This window comes from Onychomys torridus, chromosome 3 (assembly GCF_903995425.1).
Source record: "Onychomys torridus chromosome 3, mOncTor1.1, whole genome shotgun sequence".
In the NCBI taxonomy this organism is placed as follows: Eukaryota; Metazoa; Chordata; class Mammalia; order Rodentia; family Cricetidae; genus Onychomys; species Onychomys torridus.
Genome location: NC_050445.1, coordinates 17387144 through 17406189, shown reverse-complemented (window position 1 = coordinate 17406189; position 19046 = coordinate 17387144). Strand labels below are relative to the sequence as shown.

Genomic DNA, 19046 nt, shown 5'->3' with positions numbered 1-19046 from the left:
AATCTCATAAAGCTTAAATATTCAAGATAATATCCTCCTGGTGGAGTGATTCTCCCAGCAGAATGAAGAAAGAAATCGGAACATCCATGCAAGCAGCGAGCTCTGGAAAGGGTTCCTTTGCAGTTTAGGAACTATAATCATCAATTAGACCAGTCCTCACAATAAAGGCAAAGTTCAAAGTTAATTCCACATGGAAAGTAAGTGAGGTCATGTATAATAAATGTTGTCTTAAGCATTAATTTTGTTTTTGAAGTCAGGTCCTGTGACAATTTCATACAGCCTTAACTTGAGATTTAACAGACAATATTTTTAAATTAGTAGTTCATGTATTTTTTGAGTTTCATAAGTATTTGCATAAAGGCATAATTCTTAAACTTGGTTTCATATAATAAAATGAAAAATACAAACTACTTTGCAAATATATATACATATATGTACACATATATATACACATCTTAAGGACTTTTCTTCCAATTTAACAATAAAAATAAATTGTTAACTTGAGTAGGCTTTGAAGTTGTAAAGTATAATAATATTCAAATATTAAGTATTCAAATCCTAAAGCTATTATTCAAATGATTTTTCTAAGCAATTTTAATGCAATTGATTTTGAAAAAAACTGAAATTTTGAGAACTATCAAAATAAATCAAGTAAATGATATTTGAAAACATATTTAAGAATTTTTTTTTTTCTGTTGGGGCTGAGAAGAACTAACAGTATCCTAAAAATACACACTTGAGACCTGAGTTTGGCTCTTAAAACACTTACCTTCCGAAGAGGCAGTGTGTGCTTGTTTTTAATTCTAAGGTCAATGACTAGATCTAGGAAGCACATGTCATTAGGAAAGCAAGTGAGATGAGGTGGAGTTTGCTGTCCTTTCCCCAAACACCCTGCCCAACTTGCTTACCAGGAACTGAAGTTACTTTTAAAACTGGAAAAAAAAAAGAATTCTTTTTTTTTTTCCGGGGAAAAGGGAGAATAAATCTATTTTGATAATGTTTCTGTGATGGAAAATATGCCTCAGATTTTATTAAGCAATGCAACTTTATTCCAGACAAGTTTCACAAAGGTGACATCCATAGATCCCCTTCCTTGGGCTGTACTTTACAATCCCATTTAAGCCAGGCACCAGTTTCTCTTGGAGGAGTGTCAGCAGAGGCCAGTCCCTGGGACAGCAGAGGGGAAGAAGCAGAGGCCACAGCAGGACCTGTGTAGGCAGCCAGGGCTATGGCTGCCAACCTTCCCGGACAATCAACACATGAGTAAAGCCTGAAACTTTTGCCACTGTCCTTTGCTTGATTTCACCTGCTGTCAGTTGGGAAAAGGGAAGGCTGAGGGGGGTGCCAGCAGTGGTGGCAGATGTATGGGTCTGTTCTGTGGCACTGGCTGGAATGTAGGTCCTATGTTAAGGAGTATAATTACTGACTCCCTCATGTGACTTTGGACACACAGTGTGTCTCACAAGCTGTGAAGCTGTGCAAAGCAATGACACAACTACACAAGACATATAGCAGTTTCCATCTGAGGAAAGGAAGTAAGAGATCTGATCAATTAAAAATAAAAACCACAGGATTAGAAAGATGGCTCAGAGAGTCAGCATACTGCGAAGGACCTGGGTTGGTTCCCAGCATCCACATAGCAGTATATAACCATCTATAACTCCACCTCTAGGGGATCTGATGCCCTCTTTTGGCTTCTACAGGCACCAGGCACACATGTGGCACACATATACACATTCAGACAAAACACTCATACCCATAAAAAATATCTGAAAAAGAAAAAAAAAAAAAACATTTTTACAAATAAAAGCATAGTACCAAGAGTGAAAAGCAAGCATCCCCGGTCTTCTCATGTCTCCATTTAAACGTCAGAACATTTCTGAAGACGTCCCACAGTGCTGCAGACTATTGTTTAAGTACAGTTTATGCCCCCAGAGGACTCACATTCAAATTAAATAGCCACTACAGGTAATAAAAGGTGGGGCTGAGTGGGACTGTGAGACTGATAGGGTTCTGCCCTCATGAGTGGATTGACAGACAAATGGTTTTCCTTGGTCTGTCTTAGATGAAGTTTGGAAAGTTCTTTCCCACAATTGCTGTCTCTTCCCATATGATACTCTTGAGGTTCTGTCAGCACGAAGGCCATGGGCCAGCTGAAAACATCACACTGGACCAGAACCATGCCCCAAATTTATCTCTCTTCTTACAACTTACATAGTCTCTGATGTTCTGTTGTTAACAACAAACACTGGACTGATGAAATAGAATCAGAGGCAAGGTTCTTTTCTTTGTCTTTACTATGACCCTTAATATTCCTCCAATGACAGAGAAAAAAGAAATGCATAATCTCCTAATGGGGTTTTTAATATGTACTGTTTCATCCTGTGGCTGTACATTTTAGGAAGAATAATGGCAGAGGTAATGAACTAGCAGCTTGGCACATCCTTCTGTGAAGTAAATGATGAGCCAGGACAGCTCAGGCTCTGCAGACCTCTTACTCAAACTGACCATCCCACTATTTAACATAGAGTGAGTTGTCATCGACAAGAACTCTAACTAATGGCAGCAGCTCCTAAATGAAAATGGCTCATTTCCCAAAGCTAATCAAAACAAAAGGCTTCTAAAGGGACTTAAACAGAAACCTGAAGGTGAGCCCTGATTTCCCACCAGCACATGACTGGGAACACGTATTCCAGGCTACCAACTTTTGAAGGAAGAACCAATCAGCGAAGGCTGACCCTCTCCTGTGCTTCTTGCATACTGACTCAGGAGTGTGAGTGTGACCCTGGAAGTCTCCAGAAAGACCACCATCCCACGTGAATGATTCTGACAGAATAAGCCCTAATCCTGTGGCCTTCCAGATTGAGCTTGCAGCATCAACCACAGGCCTCACCTAATGGTGCAATGTAGACAGTTGAGCATCTGTATAATAGTTTAAATGCCAAAATGCACTCACCCCTGTGACCATGGAGCAGCATACTCAGCAGCTGTGCCTTGAACCGATCAGCATTATTAGAAAGGCATTTCTCTACCACACTCCATATTAGTTAATGCTAGAATTGCCTAAAATACTGCAGCATTTCTTCCTTCTGTTGTATATTAAAGATGTATCAAGCACATTTTAAACTTAATCGTCAAATAAAACAATGATTGAAGGATACAGTGGAATCATAAAGTACTTTCTGGTAAGTCACCTCTAAAACTTCAAAAGTGCTAGTTTACTTCAATAGTTCTCTGAAAATTTAACCAAGTCATTGTAGCTTTACCAGATGCCTGCTCTAAGCCTAAAGAGTTCCAACAGCTCAGGCTCTGCAGAGCTCTTACTCAAAATGACCTTCCCACCACTTTACATATTACTGAGTTGTCCTCTACAAGAACTACAACTAAAACGGTGTTATCCTGCCATCTAGTGGCTGTTTTCTAATACTGCAGAGACACGTGTTGACGATCTATGATGACAAAAGAATAAAATCCTTTTTCCTTTTTTTAAAAACATAATCTCTTTATTGATTCTTTGGGAAATTCACATCATGCACCCTAATTCTGCTCACCTGTCGGTCTCCCCATATCCTCCCCTCACCCTTGTAGCACCCCGTCAAAAGAAAAAAAAAAAAAAAAAAAAAAACCAAAACAAAACAAAACCAAGCAAGCAAGCAAACAAAAACAAGAACAAAATAAAACAAAAACCTCTTCTTTGCTTCTCCATATTTCCTGCCTCTCCAATACCTCTTCATTCATCCTGGTGTTTGGGAGCAGTGTGTCACATAGTATATGCTTTTGTTCAAACAGCTTTACTAGCAAATGTTCCTTGCAATGGGTCACTGTCTGGTTCAAGACCTCTGATTTCTGGCAACCCTAGTCACTGGCTCCTAACTGAAACTCCTCTGGGATATCCAGGAATTCCCCTGGCCCCGAGTTATAGAGACCCTGCGGGTATCATTCCACAGGACCACTCCTTCACAAGCTACAGCAAGCAGGTCCTGGTCCTAGAGGAGGCAGCCAACCTCCAGGCCCAGCTGTGGGCTTTGGAGGTAGGAGGTGGCTAAACTGGTCAGACCAGGCCTCTGGGGCCCGCCAGCCTCAGGCGAGGGGGCGGAGCCAGCTCTCCTTTGTCTTGGCAATCTGGGTCTTCTCCCTAACCGCGGCTATCTCTCCCAAGTGCAAAGGCTAGTTGTACTCCTCTAAGGGTCCAGGTCAGCTGTCTTGCTTCAGTGGCCATTAAGGCAGGGCCAGCTTTCCCAGGGCCAGACAAGGGCAGGGCCAGGCTCAGCATGGCCCTTTCATTTCATCACACATGGTTCCTACCGCCCTCTGAGGTGTCTGGGCCACAGACATCAACCACGACTCCGGCTGTAGCTGGAACATGGATCCCCAGACCTTATATTTTAAAGTTCTAGGTCTAACACATGGATCTGAGACAGTGGTTTGCTGATGTTATGGGGAAATTACTTGGAGTAATTATGGGCAGGGAAAAAAAATTCAGATATAAAATATTTCAAGGACCAACTCTTAAATCTACTGGATTGAAAAAATTGTTTCCATAACAATACAGAAACAATGTTTCTCTATAAAGAAACAATACAGGTTTCAGAGAGGAAACCATTTTGTAACAATTTTAGCTTCAATCTCCAACACTGCATTTGTTTAAAAGCATCTGAAGCGTGTACTGGTTTCAAGTTCACCTGCAGAAAGGGTGCTGTATTTTTAATACACGAGAGAAAAAATGAGAAGTGTCACCTTCCCACATGCACACACTTAGCTTCCTGCATGTACATGGTCAAAAGCAAACACACATGGTCAGTTTTGGTCCAGTGGTACCAGAAGTCCTGCTGCCACCTGCTGTTCTGTGGTTTCTCATCTCCCCAGGATTAAGGAAAGGCTCCTCACTGAGCCATGATTACAACTTCCATCACCAAGCACCAGGATTTCCCTACAACCCCATGTTACCTGAAAATCTAGGCTTACCCAAAATGCCATGTCCACACCCCCACACAAGCCCTCAGTCTATAAGCCTCAAGCTCAGCATTTACACTAAGACTATGTTCTAGCTTCAAGTGGGAAGTTTGCAGCGTCTCCCACAGCTCCTGCACCTTGTTCACCCTGGGAGAGAAGACCCAGAGTGAAGCCACTGAGGGCCATAAGGTAACAATAGCATAAGGTACCAAGTAGAGTGGTCAAGGAGGGGAAACGCACGTAAAACATGATTCTAAGGTGTCTTCATGGTCAGCATGGATCTTGCTTTAAAACAGAAATGAAACAATTTCCCCCAAAACAAGGGAAGGTTGCTGCCTGGCACACTGTTATCTGTCCTGTCCCATGAGACTCTCAAGTGAAAGTTTAGCCCATGTGATTGGCAACATCGATTATAGAACTAAATTTTCCATTCACTCTGTGTCCATTCTGCAAGAGGGGTGAGCAGACTTGAGCACAGAGCATTACTCCTTATCTGCATGCAGACAGACAGACTCACCAGACTGTTCATTTTGGAAGATGAGGACCCAGCTCTGTGCTTTCTTAAGCTGCTGGCCTCTGCATGCCCTTCTTTCGGCTTTAAGACCATTCTGCCGCTCCCTGCCGTCCCTTCAGATGAAGACCGCAGCCGCTGTTCCATATATCTTCCTTCATGATATGGACTGAGGCTACTGGCAAGAACTTTTCCAAGACAAATAAAGAAAAATGCATATCAATACTTAGAGGAAGTTTTTACTCAAAGTACCATTTTAAGATAATGAAAAACTGTAGAATGATTCAAAAGTTCTCTATCTCAGAAAAATTTCCATGCTTATAGTAGCAGATTGTTTAATCCCTTTTGAAGACTCTCAGCGGCCACATGAGCAAATTCATCTGTGTATAACATGTGCCATTCCATCACTCAGGCATCTGAGGCAAGAGGATTACTGCTAGTTCAAGACCAGCATGGGTTTCATGGGAGTTAGGGTCAGCCTTGGCTACCAAGTGACGCTGTCTCAAAAAGTATCAAACAAAAATATTTAGTCCTATGTCAGATATGCTCAAAACAAGTTCATGTATTTAGACTTCAAAACTGTTTTATTCTGAAGGGACCAGTTCAATGGTTGTCATAATGATTTTTGATATGATGATGTGTCATTTGATTTATTTTTAATTTACTTGATATTTTATGTCATTCATATAATATAGCATAAGAGTCTGAACTTGACCTCAAGCTAACTTCCACCTGGCTGTGCTACACAGTGGCTTGTTAACAAGTCTGCAAAATCTGAAGCACAAGGAGCCAAAAAGAGCTTGAGCCCATCCGTCATCTGCTTCTACAACTCTTCTTCAACATCTTCCTTGACCCCCACCCCCAGTCCTCTTGCTTAAGAAAGAGTTAACAATTATAAAAACAAGTGAGACCCATTTTTAATTAATACTTGTAAAGAGCACATATTATCTCTGGATACATAAGCATCATTGTCCTCATTGAGACAGTTACTGCAAACAGCAGTGTTAATGACAGAGAGAAAATAATAAAATATAGCATGTAAAATATGCAAGTGAGTAGGGGCACATTCAACAATTCCTTTGAATATTTTCTGGAACCAAAGTGAAATAATTCACACACACACACACACACACACACACACACAAAAGCAACAAACAAACAAACAAACAAACAAAAAAAAAACCAGCCACTCCTACACACACTCATATGAGGTGAAGGAATTTAAAGCGACCTAGCTAGTTAATGTCGAGGTGGGTTTTGAACTCAGCAGGCTTCCCAACTCCAAGGACTGTATTTTCATACCCTTCAGTTCCTTCGTCTTCGCAGATAGAATTTATTTAAATCAAAATGTAGATTCTAGTGAACAGATCTTTGTTAACACAGGAAACAGAATTGAAATAGCACACGTTTCCTTTATGAAAACTTTGACTGAAATGCCTCCTCTTCCCTGACTAGCAGGTAACAACGCTATTGTAGTCACAGTCCAAGCAGATTGCCTTCCTTCTGCCTTCCTCTCAGGTCAGAATAACATAAACAATACAGCGAAGAAAAATGACTGTCACAGACTTACATCTCCATCGTAACTGAGAGAAATTTAAAACCAGTGAAAGCAAGCATTTAACAGAAATTAGAAACGCAAAGAAAATGTGCCTCCACTCAAGATATGGAGTAAAAATAATTGATCAATTAATAACGAAAATTAATTTCCATCATTTTTTGCACGTAGAAAATCTGCATACCTTTGGCAGCACTTGCTTCATATCCATAAGATGCTTTGTTAAAAACATGAGGATCCCCAGATGAAGGGATTACCCTTGAGTCCGAAACAGGGTGGACCCCTTTAATGCGTTCAGCCAGCGCCTTGTGCTGGTCATAGGATCCCAGTGTCCTGGGTGAGCTGGTCCTCAGCATTGGTTCAGAGGGTTCCTCTTCTCTTTGATGAGCAGCTGGTAGGTGGGTCTCTGGGTCACTCACATTCCTAACAGGAGGTCCAGTGCTTTGCAGTAACACTTCCCTCTGGGTAGCAGCAGCAGTCTCTGGTAAAGAATGCAGTTCGGTGCCACACCGACCATCTAGCCTGTACCTCCCAGGAGACATCATCATACAGGGCACAGTCCCCACAAATTCCATCGTCTTTGTGCCAGCAGTGAGACTGGGGATGGGCTGAGAGGTAGCATCATTGTGACCAAAGTTGTCGCAGTGCGATGCCAGGCTTCCACTTTTAGGAAAGGCATCTGCCTCTGACAAAGAGTCTTCAGTCAAGGCCAAGAATTCTGAAGGGGTCTGTGCTGTGGTCAGGTCAGTGGAAAGCAGAGGCGACTGTAAGGAACTTCCTGCATGCTCTGTTACATCTGCAGAGCAAGATGGGGAAGGTCTTCCTAAGGTGGGTTCCCGCTCCTGGTACTGTGCGACAGCCAGCGAGAATTCAGGCTGCTGTACCAATGACTTGGATTGGCTCTGTGGAACCGACTTAGAAAATTTAGAGTGAGATGAAAAGGATTTGGGGAGTAGCTTCTTGGTTGATTGTTTTAGAGAACGGCGAGTTTGTTCTTCTGTGAATCCAGAATCATCCCCTTCACTTCTGCCAGAACTTAGACAATTTATAAAGACATTCTTATTAGTTGAGGGTTCCTTTTCCCTTTCAAAATCTTCAGTCAAAGACCTTGTTATCTTCTTACTTCGTGAACTACTGAAACCCACAGAATGTCTTCCCCTGGTTTTGACTTGCTCCTCCAAACTTAGTTTCTGCATATTGCTGTGACTGGGTTGAGCACCATTGGAAATACTAAGGTTCTGGTCCACAGGTTCTGGCTTGGGTTCACTCCCTTTCTTGTGGTGGAAGCTGATGGAGGGAGCCCGGAATATGCTCCTGCGTTTCCCCATGCTCCCTGAGCTAGAGTTAGTGCTAGAAGGGGAGGAGCTGTGGACACCAGCTGTGTTACCAGAAGAGGGTGAAGAAGGGAGAGAGTCATGTCTTCTGCTAATACTTTTCCTGAATATTGGCAACCGGGAGACGAGGGTACATCTCCTTGATCCTGAGTCCCCCATTGGGACCCCAAGGCTTACACTGCGATAGCCAATTTAGCAGCCTGGAAAAAGGTAAAAACAAAGAAAGCAAGTCAATAGAATTCAATCTTGACCAGGACCCAGTTAAGCAAAATACAGCTTTTCAAGACAAAGAACAAAATTTGGTTTATACTATGATGATAGTATGCCAAAATTCAGGATTTAAGAAAACAGAAAAATAACCAACAACTTGTATCAAAATCTTACTATGAATCAAAAACTTTCAAGATTATCACACATATTCAGTCCATTAAAAAGAATGCTAGGTTGGGAAACACAAGACTGTTATTTAAGATCTGGACAGTCTGCTTTTAAATTCTGGGACACTATTAAATCTGAACTTTTTATGCTTAAACAGAGACAGGTTTAGTACCACATGGCTCAATGCATGATCTATGCAGCTTAACAGAAACACAGACCAGACAGTGGCAAGCCAAGCACTATGATCTGCAATCACAAAAAACCAACTGGAGCAAGTTCTTATCCAAGGTGTCTGTCATGGGAACCTTTGGGAAAATCCAATTGCTGACAAAAGAAACTCATCAACCAACATACAAAGAGTTACTGACTAGCAAGATGAGGAAGGCAGACAATGAGCTAAAGGAAAGACTTGATGCAAAGTTCAGGGGGTCACTAATCCTGATGGTCGCAACAATGAGCCAATCAGAAACACAGGACCCTGATGACCATATTTATGTTGGTGCAACTGGGTGTCAGTGATGAAGAAGGTGGAGGAGGGGGTGGGTGGAAAGGTGGCTGCACAAAGGATTTCTCAGAGATGAGAAACTAGAAACTTCTAGACTTAGAAATCTAGAAGTAAGTAGTAATGTTACGGGCATTTCATAGTCCAAGGAAAGGGAACGCGACATAATGTCACCAGCTAATGAAGCAGAACCAGAATGAGACACCAAGCCTTCTTTACCCTGAAGGCTGGCTTAGGATCCATACAGCATACAGGAAGCTCTGAATTCTCCAGAGTGAAGAGCAGAGTGCTGCTGACATGCTCCCACTACAGAGACTATTGCCCAGTCCGTCTCACTTCAACTCACACCTTCAATCTTTCTGTTCTGGCATTGCTGTTTATAACAGACGCTCATGAGATAGCATAGTTAGCTCCTGGTCTGGTTTAATAATAAAAAAGTCTCACTTAATTAATATATTTCTGATTGTCTTGTCTTGTGATGCTGGGCTGGAACCCTGGTGAGCTGAATAAACACACGCAAGCCTTCTTTCTCTCTCTGCTCTTGACGGCAGCATGTCTAAGAGTAGGAACTACTTCAGGTTCTGACTTGGACTTCTCAGTAGTGATGGACTGTAAGCTGGATTTGTGCACTAAAAGTAAACCCATTTCCCACTAAGTCGCCTCTCTTCTTTTTGTTGTTGTCCAAATATTTTATCTCAGCAACAGAAATAAAGCTAAAATGTTTACAAAGTAGTGGGGATTTATGTCTTTTTCATGTGTCCTTCACTTATTGTTAAATCCTTCCCATCCTGTCCTCTACTCCTCTCACACCAATGCTTAAAACCTGTGTGAGCATTTTAGCTTACACAACTCCCCTTTCTACATTCACATTTGTTCTAATACTTACTTCTTCTGTTAGGCCTTTTCTCCTCCCCATATCACAAGCCCTTTCTAGCTTCCTGTCTTCTATGGACACTCCATATCAAACACACGAGTCTAAAATTTCAATACTAGGACAACATACGACAGAGAACATGCAGTATTTATCTTTCTGGGCTTAGGTTATTGCACTCAGTATTCTTCAATCCCACCCATTTTCCAGCAAATCTCATGATTACATTTTCTTTTATAGATGACTGAAATTCCATTTTGCATATATATGACATTTTCATGGTACACCGGCTACTGCCACTGCTACTGGTTGCCTACCAGAACTAGACGGTATGAGCCTATTGCTGAAAACACCACATACTTTGGCTGCAGAACGTAAAAAAGTCAAATGAGAACTGACCTGGAAACTTCCTCCCTGCTGACTGCCAAAAGGTACAGTGCATGCCACTGGGGGGAAAAGCAATCAATGTTCTTACCCAGTTGTAGACCCAAGATGCTACAATACTGGCCAGCCAGGCTAAGATGTACTCACCAATTTATAGTGATATTTTATTTGTACTGAAATGTGATTTTATTTGTATATTAATAAAGTTGCCTTGGGGTCAGAGCAAGCCAGAGCAGAAGCTGGGCAGTGGTGGTGCATGCCTTTAATCCCAGTACTTGGGAGGCAGAGCTAGGCAGGATCTCTGTGTGTTCAAGGATACAGCCCTCATGACAACACACACCTTTAATCTCAATACCAACCATAGAAGACCTGGAGGTCTGTACAGACAGGCAGTGACAAGGAGGTCATGTGCCTGGGTTTACAACTATGAGAAGGCAAAACAGAAAGTCTAATAAAAGACAGGGCACAGGAAGTAGGTCTCTTGCAGAGAGGAAAGACAGAACAGCAGTGAAGGGTAAGGTTTTCAGCTCTCAGCTATTGCTCTGACATCTTGGCTTTTAACTCCGCAATTGGCTCTGTGTTTCTTATTTAACAAAACGGTTACATCTACACCGATTCAATAGCAATATGAATATTATAGAAGGAATCAGCCATGTCCTGATTGGATTTGAGGCCTGTTACATAGGGGTAACTCACAGCTGATTCAGTAAATCTGGTCAGAAGCACATGGCTAAGGAGATCATGAGCCATAGAATGGAACTGATCAGTTTTGCTAAATGAGTTTCTTATAGTTGGAGCCAAAATATTATCATTATTGACATATGTATGTATCAATATATTTCTTCTCCTTTTCTCTAGCATTTCTTGTTTGAATCAGCACTCAATTGAAAGAGTAACTCAATTCTAGATCTCCTTAGCAAGTATTTGAGAGATTTACACATGGAAATTTTTTTCAGAAAATCTTTTATAGTAAGTAATCTTCTCTTAAATACTTAATACAAACAGTGAGGCCCCCACCAGGCAAGTGTGGAGCACATAGGCTACTACTCATGTTGGTTTGTCAAGGGAAACTCTGTCCTTGAGTAGATATAAAAATCTGTTAAACATATAAGATTCTTTAAACTTCACTTTATTGTACATGAAGTCTTATTTCCAACTGGAAGGAATAAATGGCAGAAAGATAAAATACCTGTAGCTCAGATTTCCCATAGTCCTGAGAAAAGCTCTGTGGGACCTGGCAGCTGTCTAAACCTCCAGATCCACCCTTCTATGGCACATCACTCTTTTCTGTTTCTACCTTCATCCTTTGAACAGCCAAGACTGTGTCTGTTTGCTTAGCTACTCCATTAATTAAGAAGTATCTAATATAGAATGGATCTCCAGTGGGTAGTTTTGTTTTGAACACATCAACATTTCAAAAATAGATAAACATATCAAGATGTACACTTTTCAGAAGCTTATCAGAAGCCTTTCAAGTTATGGAAAATACTGTATCTGAAAACTGTGTTTACCTGAGACATGTACACAATAATGATAGAATGTTGGACGAACTGACTAAAACATGGTCCTGTCACTGTTGGGAGGCATTGCTGGCTCATCAAGGCTGCAATCTTATGGCCTGGCAGCTTTTCCCAAAAGCTGGGCAACATGGAAACTCCCTCCCTCCCCAGCAAAACTTCCTGCCCTTATCTGGAGAATGACCCTGGGCCTGGAGGACTGACCTTATCTGAAAGTTGCCCTCTAAGCCAGATGCCTGATTTATCTTTAGCTTGACCCTTGGCACAGATTCCTGCTAGAAAGAAGGCTACCTTGCTGCATATATGATAACTAAGGCTTGTGCTAGGATCTTTCTGATAGGACTGTGACACATAATGCAAACCAGGGTTTGTCCCCAGGCTCTCCAATCCTGTATTTTCCTTATACTCTGGAATACAGTTGAGCTGATTCACAGAAGTCTGTCTCCTGGAGGGCTGTCTCAGTAGTACCCGAAGTCATCCTAACTCTGTTCCCCACTTCTGCTCCCTCTGCTTTCATGGACCAATGCAGCCAGCAGTCCTGAGGAGGGAGCAGAGCCCAACATCACACCACTCTCGTTATATACAAGAGATGTGTTGTAAGACTGACACAGTATTCTCAATCCTCTTTACTATGTTATAATCAATCATACACGTAACCTTTTAATTCTTTAACGAAGCTTTTTATGCACTTTGAAATAAAAGAAACCTCTTTTCTCCATCACTTTGTTTTATTGTGGGGGGTGGGTAGGGTGAGGGCTGATATGCACATGCTATAGCGTACATGGAGGTCAGAAAAAAACTCTGAGGAGTTCATTCCCTCCTTCTAATGTGGGTTTTAGGAACTGAACTCGGGTTGTCAAGCTGTTGTGGGAAGTGTTTTTAACTCTGAGCCATCTCACAGGTCCTCTTTTCTCAAATATTATCTAATCTTTCTTAGCCAAAAAGTTACTAAAAATGTATAGGTTGAAGCCTAATGTGCAGGGGCTTCAACTACCATAGGAATTATTTATTTTAGATAAAATGACCTTATTATATACATTAAAAAATACACCTTCTGCAGATGCAATTGACAATAAAAAAAAAAATCTGTTATCTCCAAGGCAAGCTCTGTGTATCGTCAGTAGCAGGAACTAAAATAATAGTAATGAACATTTCATAGAGGCTGGAGATATGACTCAGTAGTTAAGCCAGAGAGAATCCCTTGGAGAGAATCCAAGTTCAGTCCCCAGCATCCACATCAGCCCACAGTCGCCTGTAGTTCCAGTTGTGAGGGATCTGAAATACTTTTCTGGCCTTCAGTACTTTCACACATGTGATAGTCATACAGAGAAACATACACAAATGCATACAAACTAATAAAAATAATTAAATCTTTAAAAATTAAATATTTCATAGGAACTTCCCTGGTGATGAGGTGATGCCACACTGAAATTTGTAGACTTCCTGCCACAGGGCCCATATTCAGCCTCCAGTGTTGTGATGCTGGGCTATATTCGAGCAAATGATACTTAGGGCATGCAATACATGATATGAAAGCAAGTGATACATTGGGTCTGCAATATATAAGTCAGTAGAAAAAGTCACTCTTCATAATCTGTGCTTTTAAATGAACTTAATGTACAGAGGGAATCAATACTTTCACATTTTATTACCAACTTCCCCTAAGTTGCATTTTTATTTGAACTTGAAGACTATTTTTTTTTCCTCTTCCAGGAACAGTGCTTAGAGGCATTCAGAACAGTCCAGCATTTGACATACCATAGTCAGCTTTCTTGTAATATAGTCTCTAATAAAACTAGGCTGTCTTGAACCCCTGGCAACAGGATTGTTTATCTTTATACTAGGAAGGTTGGGAAAGCACCCAAATCTGCATGTAGTTTGAGGGGTTTGTACTGTGAGCCCTAAAGTCCTTAAGAGAGTGTCTAAGACAAAGAAGCATGTCAGCAGGGCTTATGGTGGTTTTATGTGTGCCAAGTGTATCTGTGACAGGATTAAACAGCAGTTTGTATTGCAAAGCAGAAAGTTGTTGTAAAAGTGTTAAAGGTACAAGTAGAGAGTCAGAAAGCAAAACAAATACGCAGCCTTTTTAAGTAATAAAAAAACATTTTTTTCATTCAATCTATTATTCAAACCATTATTTGAGGCTTTTGTGAGGAAAGCAGTGAAAGTTAAATCCAATCCCAGTCCTACTCTTTCTGAGAAGAGTTTTCAGAAAATAACCACAAACAACATGACTGCTCTCAAAAGAAGTGTATTCTACCTGGGAAAACACGAGAAAGAAAACCCAGAGACACAAATCCTGTACAAGTAACACTTCTCAACTCTGAGTCATGCAAGAATAAATCATATGTAAAATATGAAAGCATGCAGTTTGAGGAAATTTCCCAGCAACCTCATCTAATTATGCTAACTCAATAGGACCATCTGAGTTAAGTGTAGGGCTTCGCTGGAACGACATCAGCGCTAGACAAGACCTGCTGTTGACACCGCAGCATTCCTCGACTTTAACCATCATGTAACGTTTCTGTGAAGGCACATGAAAAATGCTTCATTTAATCTCTTAAGTAAATAGGACAATAACGGGGGTATTTTGAACATATTAACCATTACAACAACATAGACAAATGCCACTTCTGTCAGTAGGATCAGGGAAGACACCATGGTGTGACTGATATGGACCACACATCTCATCACTCACAGAAAGAGTGAGATTATTCATCTAGAAATGTTCAAGTCAGAAATCACGTACTTTATTAATTAAGTACTTAATTAATAAAATATTAAATTGTATATAACCAGCCATTGTGAATATATTATGTTATTCCTCAGTAAGAGAATAATACAAACATTATTATATGCATAAGAGATAGCTGCTTCTTAAAAGGATTTCAACACAGGGATAGCTATACAAATAAAGTCAGACTGCTCCAATTAGACTTGTATAAAACAATCCTGCAGTCAAGGAGAAAGGACAGAACAAAATTAACATAATGAGACAATCACAACAAAAAGGGAGGATACGCTTCAAAGCAATGGTTCTGTTAAGACTCTGCAAAACAGAGGAGATTCTCATCTGAAATGCTAGGATGTATTTAGATATATATTTAGAAAGAATAAGATTGACATCACCATCGTACATGATCATAGTTCTTGGTTGTCTTCAAAGACAATAAAAATAGAAGACAAAGGAAAAAAAATGAGTTTTCCCAGAGACTGGTTAACTGTGAAAGCAAAAAGAAATGTAAAAGCCTGTGGTGTGTGTGTGTGTGTGTGTGTGTGTGTGTGTGTGTGTGTGTGTGTGTGTGTGTATGCAAGGCTTAGACAAAAAACAACAGTACATTAATATTTAAAGCATGTATAGTTTGTGTTTGGAGATTTAGACAGTGGATATACAGCTGGGGAAGGTGCGAATGGATGAAAGAATAGTGGGTGTGAACTCAGGCCTGCATTTGGAATCTCTGTGATCTAACATGACATAAATAACCTCCTTACTCTTCTCAGAGCCTAACACTCTCCATGGAGATAAGAGGATCTGCTGCCTGAAGGAATTGTTATGTGGAGTATGAAAAGAAAAAAAAGGGAAGGGGAAGAGAGAAGGGGAGGAGAGGGAAGGAAAGGAGGAGGAGGAGGAGGAGAGAAACTCAGCAAAGCTGCAGACTTCCATCATCATGGGCAGTTAGCACAATGGTGCTCAAGGGATGACTCTCCTTCAATCTGTGACTTCCCCAAGTCCTTTCACCCAGACATTCTCAACTAGTTCACATCTGTTTTAGACCTAATGTCTGCTGAGACAATCACCACAGAAAGTGTATTATAGGCTGAGACACTCAAGCGCCAGTTAGTCTGGCTATCCATTGTCACTAAATCAATCATCACCTAAGCAACATGGCAAACATTATTTGACTTACATTTACAGAAACAGGCTATCCTTTATCCAAGTGCTTGGAGCCAATAACATAAATAATTTCAGATTTTGAAATAAGTGCAAAGATATAAGGAATATGTCAGGGATGGTACATGAGGACTAAAGGTAAAATTTATCTTCTACATAGATTTTATATACAAAAACTGGAGGTGATTTTTCTATTGTATTCTCAGTGTACCTGTGTCTGCACTGCACCCATTGTTTGAGGTACAATGTGGAACTTCCCACTAAGGTGTTGTGTTGGGATGCAGTATTTCATGTTTGGAAGCACATGGGGTTTTTGCATTAGGGATTCTCAACTATAATTCCCTTCCTTTCTTTGACCTATATATTTGATCATGTTGATAACTATATCAACAAAATATTCAGACAATAGTTCTGAATTAAACTATTACCTCAGACTTTGACCATGATTCTCAAAAGGTGAAATTACATTGGGTTAAGAGTGACAATACCCACACAAGTGTGTAGTGTAACCAGAAAGTAGATACCTGAAAATGGTTGCTTTGGAAAGAAGGCTCTGCTTTTGTTTCCACGGGAAGCAGGAGGCTATGGATTTGTTTCTGATTAAGATACATTGGGTTTGACCAGCCAAGACGCCCTGAAAGGTCTCCGATGACACTATGGCCCAAATCATCCAACATCCAAAATCAACTTCAAGGCAACTGGTTCAGAGAATACAGCGTCACGGACTACTCCAGTCAGAACTTGACTATAATCCTAAAATTTTCTTTGTGTCCCCATAAGATTACCAGCACCTTCTATCAGCAGGAATAGCCTAAAAAAAAACTATACCTGCACTCCCCAAAAAATAGATTATGGATGTTTGTCTTTGTTTAGGTTGTTAGTTGCAAATTGTTATTGGTCATAGTCAATATCTTTCTAAACAACAAGAGAAAATGCTGTAAAATAATGCTTTGTATACTGGTTTAATAAAACATTGATTGGCCAGTAGCAAGGCAGGAAGTATAGGTAAGATAAACAGACAAGGGAAATTATGGGAAGAAAAAGGCTGAGTCAGGAGATGCCAGCATGTTGTCCAAGGAGCAGCATGTAATGGCACACAGGTAAAGCCAGGAAAAACATGACAACATATAGATTAACAGAAATGGGCTGAGTTTAAGTGTAGGAGCTAGTCAGTGGGAATCCTGAGCAGTTACAGTTAATATAAGCCTCTATATGTTTACTTGGGTGATGCGAGTGGGAGAGATTGACCTGACCACTGGCAGGCCAGGACACAGGAAATCTTCTGACTACAGAAAATGTAAGATGTTTGTTCCTAAACAGTTGTGCTATTTTGTAATAGTCTATTATGGAATTTGGTTGAATTTTAAAGTAGCTATTAAATAAAGGAAACTCTAATTGTTTTCTTGAGTTAGATTCTTAGAAGCAGACTTCAAGTCTTCTTAGGCCAGCAGTTTATCAAGGGATTGCTCTCAGGACACAGAAAAGAAATGGACAAAGGCTGTGAGACAGCCCAGAGAAAGTAAGTACAGACTCTAGGGAACAGTTAAAGGGGCTTCACAATAATCCCCTATAACTGAGGCAGGAGACTGGTGGTAATGCCAGTCAGTGATACGTAGTAGACTGTCTGAAAGAATGAGAAAACACTAAGAAGATATTCAATGGGCAAAGAGTTAATGTCTGGAATGCATAAGGAATTCTATTCAGATCAATAAGAAAAATAAATGAGAAATAAATGATCAAGGACTATTAACATTTCTCAGAAGGGAAGAAATGAGTTAAAAATGAAAACAAGAAATGTTAATTGGACTCATAAGTGATTGGGAAATGCAGAAACAGAACTCCAGTAAGACAATGAAGAGCAGAAAACACAAGGAGAAAAGACTACAGTCAGAGTTCATGCAATGGTTCAGAAGGTAGAGTGCCCTCTGAGCAAGCAAAGGACTTGTGGTCATCACCAGGAACCATGAAAATGTTCACAAAGTGACCTTCATGTGTAAACCTAATGCAGGGAGGCAGAGGCTCACATCCCTGTGGCTCACTGGCCATCAATCTAGCCAACCACTGAGCCCAGGTAGAGTGAGATACCCTGTCAAGTGGGAAATGATCAAGAAAGACATGTCAAACTTTAGCCTCTGTGTGTACACACACATATACTCACTCACACACTAAACATACATACAAGCAAAAAATTAATATGCAAATAGAGGACTATGAACCAGAGGAGATTCATAGAGAATTCTCCTATATCAACAATCAACTTTTGAAAGACACTCAGGTCATTGTTTATTAAACACACACACACACACACACACACACACACACACACACACAAAGTAATAGCTTCTACTCTCAGTATTCTGAAAGTTAATAATGTCAAGTTTGTGACCTTAGTACTTAGAGACTCAAGAAAGAGGCAACAATCATCAGAGAGGCTTCCTCCTACAGTAGATAGGAACAAATAGAGAACCAGAGCCAGACATTATGCAGAGAGAATGATTTTGAAACACAAAGCTCTATTTGAGATCTCTCAATCAAATCCCTCCCTTCCAATCTTGAGGAAGAGGAGGCAGAAATAATGGGGGCACAGAGAGGATGGAGAACATCAGGAAAACAAGACCCTCTAAAACAACAGAGCAAAGATCATGTGAACTCAGAGACTGAAGCAGCATGCACACAGCCCACACATACACAATAGCTTTGAGTTTAGTACTTTTATGGGACCCTTGAATGTGAGAACAAGTAGGTCTCCAATTCTTTTGCCTTCTCTTGAAACTATTATTTTTTTTTTGTTGGTTTGTCTTGTCGAACTTCAATATAATAGTTTTTGCTTCATATTACTGCATTTTATTTTGTTGTGTTTGGTTGTTATCTTTCAGACACCTGCTCTTTTCTAATGAGAGACAGAAAGGAAGTGGATCAGAATGGGAAAGGAGGTGAGGAGAAACTGAGAGATGAAAAGTAAAGGGAAACTGTATTCAGAGTCTATTGTACAGAGAAAAGAATCTATGTTTAATAAAAAGGGGAAAGGAGGAGGTCACAGGTCACACTGCCAATACCATTTAGAGATTTTTTTTTAATGTGAAAGTAAAAACACTCCACATCATTATGAGAGAATAGCACAAGTCTGCACAAGGAATGAGCACAAGGAT

At 40.5% G+C, this 19046-nt stretch overlaps 1 protein-coding gene and 1 pseudogene across 3 annotated transcripts in view; one reads left to right on the top strand and one right to left on the bottom strand.

The window, feature by feature from the left end:
- Ccser1 (coiled-coil serine rich protein 1) overlaps window positions 1-19046 on the bottom strand; it is a 1141750-nt gene that overhangs the window by 993692 nt on the left and 129012 nt on the right. For all 3 annotated transcript variants that reach the window (XM_036181695.1, XM_036181696.1, XM_036181693.1), the window contains exons 2-3: window positions 7204-8553; window positions 5471-5652 (exon numbers count right to left, since the gene is read on the bottom strand). In XM_036181695.1, the coding sequence (XP_036037588.1) occupies window positions 5471-5652; window positions 7204-8512 (1491 nt within the window). In that variant the 5' untranslated portion in view covers window positions 8513-8553. The remainder of the gene's footprint in view (window positions 1-5470; window positions 5653-7203; window positions 8554-19046) is intronic.
- LOC118579527 lies at window positions 12787-14099 on the top strand (annotated as a pseudogene).